Source organism: Procambarus clarkii, chromosome 92, assembly GCF_040958095.1.
Source record: "Procambarus clarkii isolate CNS0578487 chromosome 92, FALCON_Pclarkii_2.0, whole genome shotgun sequence".
Classification (NCBI taxonomy): domain Eukaryota; kingdom Metazoa; phylum Arthropoda; class Malacostraca; order Decapoda; family Cambaridae; genus Procambarus; species Procambarus clarkii.
In genome coordinates this window covers 15241582-15254301 of record NC_091241.1, presented here as the reverse complement: position 1 = coordinate 15254301, position 12720 = coordinate 15241582, and the positions used below count along the sequence as shown (strand labels likewise).

Below are 12720 nucleotides of genomic sequence, written 5' to 3'. Positions count from 1 at the left end.
AACTCAGTAAACATGACCAATCACTGTGGCCTTCCTCCTACTACCGAAATTTGCAGGAAGACATGTCTCCGACTAGACCACATGTTGGTCACACAAGATTAACTTGTGTTCACTAAACAAAATCCACACACATATGTAGTGTAGGCTGACTTCATACACAGTTTCAAATGTAGATATGACAGAGCTCGAGAAGCTCAGGAATCTGTACACCAGTAGATTGATGGTTGAGAGGCGGGACCAAAGAGCCGAAACTCAACCCCCACAAGCACAACTATGTGAGTACACATGCACAATTCCTGAAAGCAGCAACATCACGAACACGAGGACACAGATTCAAGGTTAGGAAACAAAGGTGCCCAAAAAATAATATAAAATTTTCTTTTGCAAACAGAGTGGTAGACGGTTGGAACAAGCTAAGTAAGACGGTGGTGGAGGCCAAAACCATCAGTAGTTTCAAATTGTTATATGACAAAGAGTCTGGGGAGACGGGACACTATTAGCATAGCTCTTATCCAGTAACTAAACTTAGGTAATTACTGTACGTACGCACGCACACGCGCGCGCACACACACACGAGACTTACACCTTACTATCTGAACTGCATTGTTCTGCTTACAGTCATTCATATCCTGGTGTAATGTACTTTTGTAAAGGATGCTCAGCAATTTTGCTTTCTTGAAGTTTTTCTGTATATTCCACATGTTCCTTAATAAAATTCCTGGTGAATTCAACTCCTTTCATACAGACCAACTTATGCCTTTCTGCTCTTATATTATCTTAAATAATATCCAGCACCTCTTGAATATTCTGTACCATTAGACAGTGCTATATAGTCAGTAGCATACTTTCTTTTTATGATGAATTTTTGTTTGTTTTGCCCTTCTAGACTTTTTCTTAAAATTGGAAAAAAGGTAAAGGTTGGACTTTCATTTGCCAGCAATCTCTTTGTAAAATTTTGCTCCTCTGTCCTTCCTATCCTAGTATACACATTTCTGGCTTGTTTGTATTGCTGGTGCATTTCAGAGGTTGATCATTTCCTGTAATGTTTTCAGGCTTTTAATTTTTCCTCCATGTTTTTACAGCATGTCCTATTAACCCGTAAACTGTTCCCGTCGCCCTCAAGTGATTGGGACTAGTGCGTCAATCCCCTACGGTAGACTAGCTGTGCCCTGTAATATTTAAGTACACTGTACTCAAGATCTATGAGCACATCATTCAACACTAGAAATCTCTGGCAAACATTCACTATATTGGAAAAAAAATCCTGAAACCCTTACTTTCCTTCTTTCCTGGGCCTTAGATAAAGAAATGATGGTCACCATGTCTGGTGCATCACCATCCAAAAGTTAACACTTCCTAGTTAAAGCTAGGAACCATTGATGCCTTGCAAAATTTCAATGACTTTTAATGGACTTTAAAGATATTGGTGATGAAGAGAAGTCTATTGCAAATACTGTAGTTAATTTGAAATTTATTTCTCAGAACATATCAACAACATTTCTTCACCTCACTATGGCCAAACTAAAATTATTCCATTTTTTCTAACATAAGAATTAAAGTTATTACAACAGAAAGGAAATAGAACTTTTAGATTTTTTTATACACAGAAAAACTTACCTAGTTTAGGGTGTGCAGTTAAGGTGGTTACACAATTCTCTTATTCTGTCTTAGGTTGCTTTGGTATACTGTATAGTATGACCTTTTAGGCTGGTGATTATTTGTATCCGATCCAAGATCAGGTACCGAGGAGAGTGCAGTCCACAGGATCAATTACATGGATGTTTGGCAGGACTTCTTTAACTCAATCCGTAATGTGTGAGTTGGCGATTAATTCACACTTTTCTGAGACTTAGATTTACACTTGAAGAAAACATAAATACTGTACTGGTTCACATAGAAAATTATTTTAAAATTTGCATCTATCATCATTATATACCAAAAACAAATTTGTTTAGTAACTTATGCGATCTTAAGCACTTGCAACTGATAGCAGAGGTAACACTTCTTAACCTGACAACTATATGATGCCTGCCACATGGCATAAATATATTACATAAACTGCTCTTGCTGCAAATTATTTACAGCTATTTTCATATTTTCCATACATATGCTGATTTATTTACTACATATACTGTTACATAAAATTCAATCATTTCACTACACACTATCAGTGAATGAAGTGCATATAACTAGAGCATAAAGTAAGCTAACTAGCTTATGTACTCTTATAAAAGCACAGTATTCTTCACCGACCATCATCACTACATACAGCCATGCCAGACAATTTGCAATGTTAATAACATGGGCTCCAACCTAATTTAAATTTGTTTAAATATTTGCACTAGGAACAATTACAACTGCCTTGCATTTAATATACAGTATTAATTTGTTTCTTTACTGCATACAGGCATAATACATTGGTCGTAAAATTATTCTAAAAAAGTTTATAAAAGACCAGAAGGTAAAGAAAATAATTTTTAATTGGGTTTCATCAATCTGCATTCATAAATTTGTCCTCTAACATGAATGTGACCACAGACAAGCACACATGCACAGTAGCATCCTTACACCGCACTGCCTAAAATGAATGAACCTTGTTACCTACTATAAAGCAAACACATTGTACTATAAATGGTAAAAAGCAGTTTTACCATTAAAATTCTGTCTTTAACTGAAGACAAGGTTGGTCATTTATAAGAAACTAATGCATATTTATCTACATTATTCTTATGTGAAGCACAGCTATTTTTAAACCATAGTTAATGACCATTACTTAATGAAAGACCTCAAAGTAAGCTTATCAAATTTAAACCCTTCAGTCCTACAAAGTAATTATCTGGAAAAGATGTTGCAGCTGCTCAAATTTTTACAACAAAAATGGGCTGCAAGCTGGCATTATTCTATCTTGGAATGCAATATGAAAATTTATTAACCAGTATTACACCCTTGTTAATAATATGAATGTCTTAATATCAATAACTGAGTTTTACTCATACAGCATGAAGTAAATTAATGATTGAATTAATATTACAAATACACTTTGTTTTGAACACACACTGATTAAGTGGCCCATGTTTTTGACGTGGGCAATGAAACTGGTCATAGTCTGTTCAAACTTGAGCCGGAAAAATCAAATACTAAACACTGTAATTACATAGCAATTCATAAAAACAATGAAACTACAGTACCATAATTGTTCCAACAGTTGAAGTTCTAAGTATATTCTACCCTACATTACAAAGTATAAGTTTTTGTTGGGTGTAAAATATTTCTGATTATCTGCGGTATGTACAGAGGCATAACTACCTACCAAAACATTTTGGGGCTCATTTCCCCCTACCACAAACAGATTCTTTTGCACAATGCCACATGTAGAAAAATAGGCTAATCGTTATATTTCTAATGATCATAAAGAATGATGTGATAAAATTAGAAGACTTTTTTTTCAATATATCAAATGTATGCCTGCCTATATGTACTCTACATCATCATGCAGAAAGAGCAATCCAAACCCTAAACAATAGTTCTGAGTTTCAGTTAAGGAAACCAAGCTCCTGTATGTGACTTAAATTCAAATCAAACATATCACTTTACAAACTAGATTTTGTAAAAGCAGACACTTTTATACTTATTATTAAATATTTCTCTAGTTATAAGAATATAATGCAATCTGCCACACACCCATCATTATAGGGGTGATAGAATAGGGCTGGGGATCTATCTTCTCAAAAAATTTTGCCCCATAAGACAATACAGTGGTGCCTCAGTGAATGAATTGAACCCGTTCCACACAATCAGAGAATTCAAGCATGGTTATCACTAGGCAGAATACAAGCGTAAATTGATCTTACTGACTCAAACAAGTATCTACAAACAGTTCGTACTTTGGAGCAAATGTCATACACCAGGGCATATTTTTCGACGAAAATTTTGTTGCACACGAAAACTCATACCAACTGTATGGTATGTTGTTCAATACAGAACAAAGTTGGAACAACACCAAATGAACAGTTTGTAATAGTTTATATTTTTTAATCGAATTTGAAAATCTTAAAGTTTTCAATATTCAATTTTAAAATTATTTTTTATTTTCTTGTTTTTCAAGTTATCACCAACCTAATTATGTTGGTGATCAAGTAACAGAGTTGGAGCATTTGCCGAGTTGATTATGCACAAAAAATTGGAAATTGTTTGTGCAAGTTTTGTAAACTGATGTTATGCCCAATCGTATATGTATGTTTTGTGCCGTTTAAGGGTTAAAAAAAATAGACAAGTAACAGTTTCAAACATAAAATAGGTATGTATATTAGAAATGCACTGTTAACAGCTGGACTTTGTGATAAACAAGGACAGTATCTGTTGGGTCAATTATAAAAGTCTCAGCTATGTAGTCCTTTTAAGCATTTTCAAAATGAACATATTGTAACATACTGTCAGTATTAGTGATTCGGTGTATTTCACTCCATGTACAGAAATACTGAATTAGATTAAGTACAGTATCTAATTTTCTCCTATTCCTCATTCCATAACATGACATTTATTCACATTGAATCCCATCTGCCATGTGTTGCTTCGTACACTTACTTTATCATAAGCTCTTATCATATCTACATTTGAAACAATGTATGGAATCTGCCTCCACCACATCACATCCTAATGCATTCCATTTGTTAACTACCTGACAGAAGTTCTATCTAATGTCCCTGTGGCTCATTTGGGTACTAAGTTTTCGCCTGTGTCCCCTTGTTTGCCTACTGCCCATATTAAATAGTTGATCTTTAGCTACATTGTCAATTCCTCTGAGAATTTTATAGGTTGTGATCTCCCCTAACTCTTCTATATTCCAGTGTCACGAGGGTCAGTTCCAGACATTTTTCCTTGAAGCTCATACTCCTCAACTTGTGGACTAGCCTGGTGGAATACCTCTGAACCTTTTCTAACCTCATTTTGTGTTTAACTAGATATGGACTCCGTATGTGTATTCAGGTATAAATAGGTGGGAGCTGGGTTAGGTGTGTATGCAGGTGTTTGCAGCTGGGAGCCGTGGTAGGTGTAATTACCTAAGTGTAGTTACAGGATGAGAGCTATGCTCGTGGTGTCCCATCTTCCCTGTACACTTTCTCATATAACACTTTGAAACTACTGACGGTCTTGGCCTCCACCACCTTGTTAGCTTGTTCCAACCGTCTACCACTCTTGTTTGCAAAAGAAAATTTTCAAACGTTTTTGCGGCATCTTTGTTTCCTAAGCTTGAGTCTGTGTCCTCTTGTTCCTGAAGTGAAGTTCCAGGTCTCGGGAAGTCTTCCTTATCAATTTTATCGGTTCCTGTTACTATCTTGTACGTGGTGATCATCTCGCCTCTTTTTCTTCTATCTTCTAGTTTTGGCATGTTTAATGCCTTTAACTTCTCCTTCTAGCTCTTGCCCTTCAGTTCTGGGAAGCACTTAGTAGCATGTTTTTGCACCTTTTCCAGTTTGTTGATGTGCTTCTTAAGATATGGGCACCACACAACAGCTGCATATTCTAGCTTTGGCCTAACAAAAGTCATGAACAATTTCTTTAGTATTTTGCCATCCATGTATTTAAAAGCAATTCTGAAGTTAGAAAGCGTAGCATAGGTTCCTTGCACAACGTTCTTTATGTGGTCCTCAGGTGATAGTATTTTTATATAGAACCACCCCTAGATCTCTATCATAATTACTTAAAGATTCCTCACATAATTTATAGGTTGTGTGGGGGTCTATGTTTTCCTATTCCACATTCCATAACATGGCATTTATGCATATTAAATTCCATTTGCCAATGGTGCTCCATATGCTTATTTTGTCCGGGTCTTCTTGAAGGGCATTACAATCATCTAAGTTTCTTATCCTTCCTATTATCTTAGCATCATCAGCAAGCAAGTTTATATAATTCTGTACTCCATCTGGCAGATCATTTATGTAGACAATGAACATCACCCGTGCAAGAACTGAACCCTGTGGTACTCCACTTGTGAGATTTCTCCAGTCCGATACATTGCCTCTGATTACTGCCCTCATTTTTCTATCAGAAAGTTTTTCATCCATGTTAGAAGCTTACCTGTCACCCCTCCAATATGTTCCAGTTTCCAGAACAACTTCTTATGTGAAACTCTGTCAAAAGCCTTTTTTAGGTCCAGATAGTTGCAGTCAACCCATCTATCTCTTTATTGTAAAATGTCTGGCTCTATCATAGAACTGAGTAAATTCGAAACACAGGATCTTCCAGATCGAAAACCATACTGTTTGTCTGATATTTTATCGTTTCTCTTCAGGTGTTGTACCCATTTAGTTTTAATTTTTTAATTATTTTTCCAGTATTTTGACTTACACTTGTCAATGATACAGGTCTATAATTGTGGGGTCTTCCCTGCTGCCACTTTTGTAGATTGGAACTATGTTGGCCTTTTTCTACAAACCGCTACAACTCTTGTACACAGGGATGTCTGAAAAATCAGCTGAAGTGGAATGCTGAGCTCAGGTGCATGTACATTGTGTTCACCATAGGGAACCACTAAGCTGGTATGTTGAATGCAGACAGTAACAGGTGGCAACACAGATTCGGCACACGACGCTACAGCCCTCCGTCCCTCAACATTACTCCTCCCACAATACTACACACAGTGCAAATTATCACAACAATCCTGGTCATTTTTATAAGTCGGGGTCTTCTGTAATACTGTACTATAATTGCTAAATAATACCATTTACATATGCTTAATATATTACAATAATACCATTTACTTCTTCTCAAGAAGAAGAAGAAGATGCTGAGGTCACAAGCTGAACAGCAGTGCTGTGAGCTCATGCTGCGTGCGCCAGCCTTGGTGGCTCACTCAATACCGAGGCTTTCACACCCAGGAATGTTACCTACGATTTTTTTGTTTTAAATGGCGTCTGTTTACACGAGCCCCGAGGAAGCTGATGTGAACCCAGTGTAGCCGCGGGCCATTTAAATCTTCCGCAGTACTCCAAAATGTCTTTTGAAGCGGTGTGCACTTTCGCATCAGTTACTCAACACGTCATATGAAGTGTTGCGCAGTCTAAGGGTTAAAGTGTAGTCATTATCATATGTTAATTCATTAGGTAACGTGATCATTATCATTTGAGGATTTTAGGCATTATCACTTGTTTTCATATAAATAATGTTATAATACATCTATTTGGATGTAATGGAGTTAATAATTAATATTTATTAAAATACACATTAATAAAATTCTGGTATAATTTTTTTTAATTGCTTGCCATTGATGAGTATCTTGTACCATAAGCAATGAGAGTACTGTATTGTCAATTCACAATTTGGCATTTCTCACACGTGTTTAAATCTGTTTAACATTACCGGACAGAATACTAGCAGCAAAGAAGAGGGATGTACACTTCCTTTGAACTATACCAGGAACAGATTTATGTGCAACATTGGTGCACATAATAAACTGTAGGCCTATATTGTAATCAATCATTGTGTAGAGTTATTCCATACAATGCGTAAAAATAGCATGAAACAACAAACCTATAAACCCTCTTACACGATCACCTGACAGCTGGGTGGACAGCACTTCAAATTCGTAGTCCTGAGATTCCGGGTTCGATCCCTGGTGGATGCAGAGACAAATGGGCAAAATGTTTCTTTCACCCTGATGCCCCCATTACCTAGCAGTAAATAGACACCTGGGAGTTAAACAGATGCTACAGGCTGCTTCCTGGGAATGTGTAACAAAAAAAAAAGGCCTGGTCGAGGACCGGGCCGCAGGGACGCTAAGCCCCGAAATCATCTCGAGATATCATCATGGCTTGTCAGCAATATTACGTCATCATAAACAAAATGACCTTCATCTGGCAATCTCCCAGTGTCCATCAAACACAAAAGACTTCGGCATTTGTGTTTTTTTCATTTTTGTTACATACAAATGTATCACAAGTATATTTTTGAGGGTTTTTGCACATAGTTTTGCATTTTTTTTTATCATAGCCACACTTGAGGGGTTAACAATAGAGCACATGTATTGTAATGCAAATGCAGCAGTTTGAGAAAAATCACATGAATGCATGGCTCACAGACTGACAGGTATTAATGTAGGAGTGAGTGGGAGGTTTAAACAAGTTGTTTGAGTAGATTTTGGATCTATATAAATGAGATATTTTAATGGAAAGTTCTGTAGCATAACCAATGACCGATTACAGAGGTTTGGATTAATCAACTTATTAGTGGGGGTAAACTCGCTGTAAGACAATATTGTTTCCTACTTTATTTAACAATAAAATAAATATAAAAGTAAAAATATTGAAACATGATAATGCTACAATTAGGAATCCAACACAATCTAACACTTCACATTTGCTATCTGCTCTCCATATTTACATCTTCCAGAAAGTTTCTACTTACAGCATCTACTGGTCAACATGTGGAGAACTAATATCCTCTAATTTGAATAACTTCAAAAAAATAAAAATATAAATTAATTTCCATCCCTTTGGTCTTTAATAGCCAATAATTAATGCTTTATTGATGCAATACTGTATACATGTGTATATATAAATGACTTAATTTAAATAAAATATAAAATATTCAAAGTAAACCGTCGTCGCAAGATGAGAGGTCAAAACTCTGTATACCGAGTGTACAGTAAACCGTCGTCGCAAGATGAGAGGTCAAAACTCTGTATACCGAGTGTACAGTAAACCGTCGTCGCAAGATGAGAGGTCAAAACTCTGTATACCGAGTGTACAGTACTGTATCTTAATGTCCGAGCTAAGGAGTCTTACAATCTAATACTAGCACAGACTTTCCAACTAATAACCTAACTAATATAATGGCACAGAGTCCTGGGAATTGTTGAGTAACATTGCAATCTCCATTTTCTTGCAAATGGTCACAATTTATCAGACTCTATTTTGTGTTATGGCTGTGTTTTTGAATATGATTTAACCTACAACGAACCTGCTGATGTGTACAAATTATCATTTGTACCGGCTTGGGATTAAATCTTATTAAACTACCTGTCTGGGACATTCAATTCAAATTTTCACTCTTCACATTGCTGGACCAAGCATCAGAAACTGCAACAACCACACTAGTTTATAGAAAAAAAATTTGAGCATCACGGAAATGATAGGGAGTCACATGTACTCAAGATGAACTCGGAGGTTCATAATCGATGCATCCTTCAAATACCGAACTACTCACATCAATGCACATTAGTACTGTAGCATTATGTCCCATTGCTCTTAAATAACACACACACACATTATGTCAAGTAATAAAATTTTCATCCCTAAATTTAAATTTTCGGATTCGGAAATAAATTCATACATACTATGTATCAAACCGTAATCAACAATTTACAAATTGTTAATAATTACATACGCCCTTACCACAGACCTAAACTTAATATAATTTTTAAGAACACTTTGCTTACAACCTTTCATGTAGATCAATTTACGAGACTTAAGTGTTCAAGGCCCCATTATCAGTGCCGACACCGCAAATATTAGGAAGATTATTCCACCAATGATAGTAACTGAAAATAAAGAAAAGGTTCACTATTAGGCATTTACACACTACAAATGACAAAATAATGTAAGCACATGCTATGCAGGAGTTATATATTAAGGTAAATGTTATACCCATCCTTTACCAATCTACTACAAGATGAGGCAACTTTATATTGTTGAATTCTGAATGCTGTGGAGTTTATTCAGACATTTCACTACCATTTTTAAACTGGTTTGAAAAATGTATTTGTATAGTTTTATATTTAATTATATCAACAGAATTATGTTTTTAATTTATCATATAGGGTTATTAATGAATTGGACATTTTCAAAGTTTCCTCATACTGTAGAGAATAATGATATAAATTTCAAAGTTAAATGTTTGGTTACAAATGGAGTACTACATTTTCCAGTGGATAGGAAGCATGTTTCTGTTCACCACCAACTGAATATTATATTACATGCACAAAATCATGTTTTGCCATATAAAACCATTTGAAAACCCTGTCAATAAATGTATGATGAAATTAAACAAATTCGGTCCCACAAATGTATGACGAAATTAAACAAATTAGGTCCCACTGTCCTCATTCATCTTTATTTTATATTCTAATTTTGTATGTAATATGATGTACAAACTTTATCATGATCTTCACTGTCTAGGTTATCTTAGCACTCTTGCATACAGTATTCATTGTCTACTGTTTATTTTAGAATATTTACTTTCTTTCCTCTTGTTATTAAATAATTCTGTTTAAATCAAATCTTTATAGGTTGTAGTTTCTAAACATTAACTACTCCCTAAACATCTATCTAATGAGAAACAGTTATTCTTGTTAGCTTTATTCCTAACCATGTGAACATCAGGATGTCACGTACCAACTCCTACAGCACTTGCTAACATCTCTTTGGAAGTATTTTCATGAAGTTACTGACATTACAACTTGAGCTCTTTTCAAAATTGCAATTTTCTAATCATTTACTTGTATTCTCTAACATAAATTTGTACTGCAAAAATCTAAGTATTTTAAATTTGTAGAATAACCTGCATTTAATGCCTGTTACCTCTGGAAGCATTTCAGCTACATGTTCATAATCGTAATGTTTGAAACGTAATAACTATCGACAAAGCAAAAATCATTCAATACACAAGTAATCACCACCATACCCATAACAGATAATACTGCCCTAATCTGAAAATGTCTCTGGATACACAAATCCTTAACTTGCTTATAAATAATTTTAAGATTTGGATTTTAAAATATTTTTGTAACAATGCTGTCAAACCAAACTTAATTACTCCTACTATATGAAAGTCCCAGCTTGTTGTAACTACCACTGTATGACGACCCCAAAAGGCTGTAACTACCACTGTATAACAACACCAGGAGGCTGTAATTATTACTAGGGTTAATTAAGTAATGCATTAATAAATAGAATACCAGTAATTCAAAAGAATTTATGCAATGAAATAGATATATAATTCATGCAACTGTTTTGTCTTCTAACTGTTTTGCATTAGATAAGGTACCCAGCTATGTATGGGGCAGGACTTTTTTTTTTCTTCTTCTTCTTCATAAAAAGTTCATTATTATTGTACCAATTCATGAATTTTTCTTTTGGGAAATTATTAGTTATTAATAACATATTCTTAAGGCTATACCATTTAAAACAATTCAGAAGAGTTACAGATTGCCAAAACAGACTTTAAAAATGTTTTCAAGCATTTTGTAATCTTTATCTCTAAAAAATGGTAAAATACAAATATTAATAAATTATAATCTGCGGTTCAAAATTCCTATGGGCATGCAAAAATTTTATTTTAAAAGATTACCACCAATTTGTGCACAAGCTCTCTAAATGGTTCACCAGCCCTGCCCTAGCCCAAGGACAAACCTCTCCCAGGATGAAACCTACAACATTTGCCTAATTCATAAGGAAACATGACACAGATGTTTTGTTCTGCATTGGAAATGAACCTGTGATCAGTTAGTTGACATAATGAGAACATTTAAATATTATGAGCAATTCAATTATTATTTGATAATTTTCCATTCACCTGTTCTGACGGATATTCTAGATGCAATCATGCGACCACCAACTACAGCAAGTCCTGTACATAAAAAGTGACCAAGCAAGCCACCAATTATCACACCGTACACATCCTGGAAAGTAAAAAAAGAAAATAGTTTTCCTTAACTCAATATATGATATGTACAAATTAATTCTTATTCTGTAAGTTATTATTACTGCAGTGAAGGGTAGCGACTCAAGCAGACTGATTTATTAATATATAAATACAGTAATGTAAAATATATTCAAATAATACAGCATACAATACTTAATGTTGAACAAGCTGCACTCAAATATCAGAAGAAAGAAATCATTAAGGGTCCGCAACTCTTATTTATTTTATTATTGCCATTTTTAAGCTTAGATTGAAAGCTACCTTTTGAGTTTCATTTGAAAGAAATGTCAAGTACATATTGTATTTTTATTTTATAGTTGCAAGAAAATCTTGCAATAATGGCAAATTGCCAACTAGCATATCGTTTTGTATATATTGTGTTATGGAAACAGAATACAGATTAACTAAGTTACTGGAAAGTACAGTTACATAATTAAAATGAACATTGTTGAGGATTTGTGTCGCTTCATTTTTGAAGGGAAAGCTCAAATCTCAAAACACTTTTTTTTAAGGTTTTATATGCAAGCTCTAAGTTTTCATTAAATTTGGACTAAATTTTCACACACAACAAATTGACAGGTTTTACAACAATATTAGAGACTATCACAATAATGTGACTGAAGATATGATGACCAAACCACATCAGAAGATGAAGACATGACGACGTTTCGGTCCATCCTGGACCATTATCAACACATGACTTGATAATGGTCCAGGACAGACCGAAACGTTGTCATGTCTTCATCTTCTGATGTGTGATTTGGTCATCACTCTGCTAGTTATATTTATAAACCTAGCACCTTTGTTTTATAAATAAAATAATTTTGTTTATATATTTTCTTTAAACTTAGATTTTAGTAACTGTTTTACAACCAAATGTCAAAAGAAGTATACATGTAAAAATGTTATCCTAAAGTAAAGTTGACTTTGGCTTTATCACAATCTTTATAACTAGGAACTTTATCACAAATCAGGAAAACTATAAGTAAGCAAATGAAATAAATAACCAAGGAAAAT

General features: G+C 34.6%; 1 protein-coding gene across 13 annotated transcripts in view; it reads right to left on the bottom strand.

Moving 5' to 3' along the window:
• Positions 1 to 2461: 2461 nt before the first annotated feature.
• LOC123775001 (putative divalent cation/proton antiporter TMEM165) overlaps positions 2462 to 12720 on the bottom strand; it is a 55098-nt gene continuing 44839 nt past the window's right edge. For all 13 annotated transcript variants that reach the window (XM_069318985.1, XM_045769709.2, XM_045769710.2 and 10 more), the window contains 2 exons: positions 11575 to 11680; positions 2462 to 9541 (listed from right to left, as the gene is read on the bottom strand). In XM_069318985.1, coding sequence (XP_069175086.1) covers positions 9477 to 9541; positions 11575 to 11680 — 171 coding nt within the window. In that variant the 3' untranslated portion in view covers positions 2462 to 9476. The remainder of the gene's footprint in view (positions 9542 to 11574; positions 11681 to 12720) is intronic.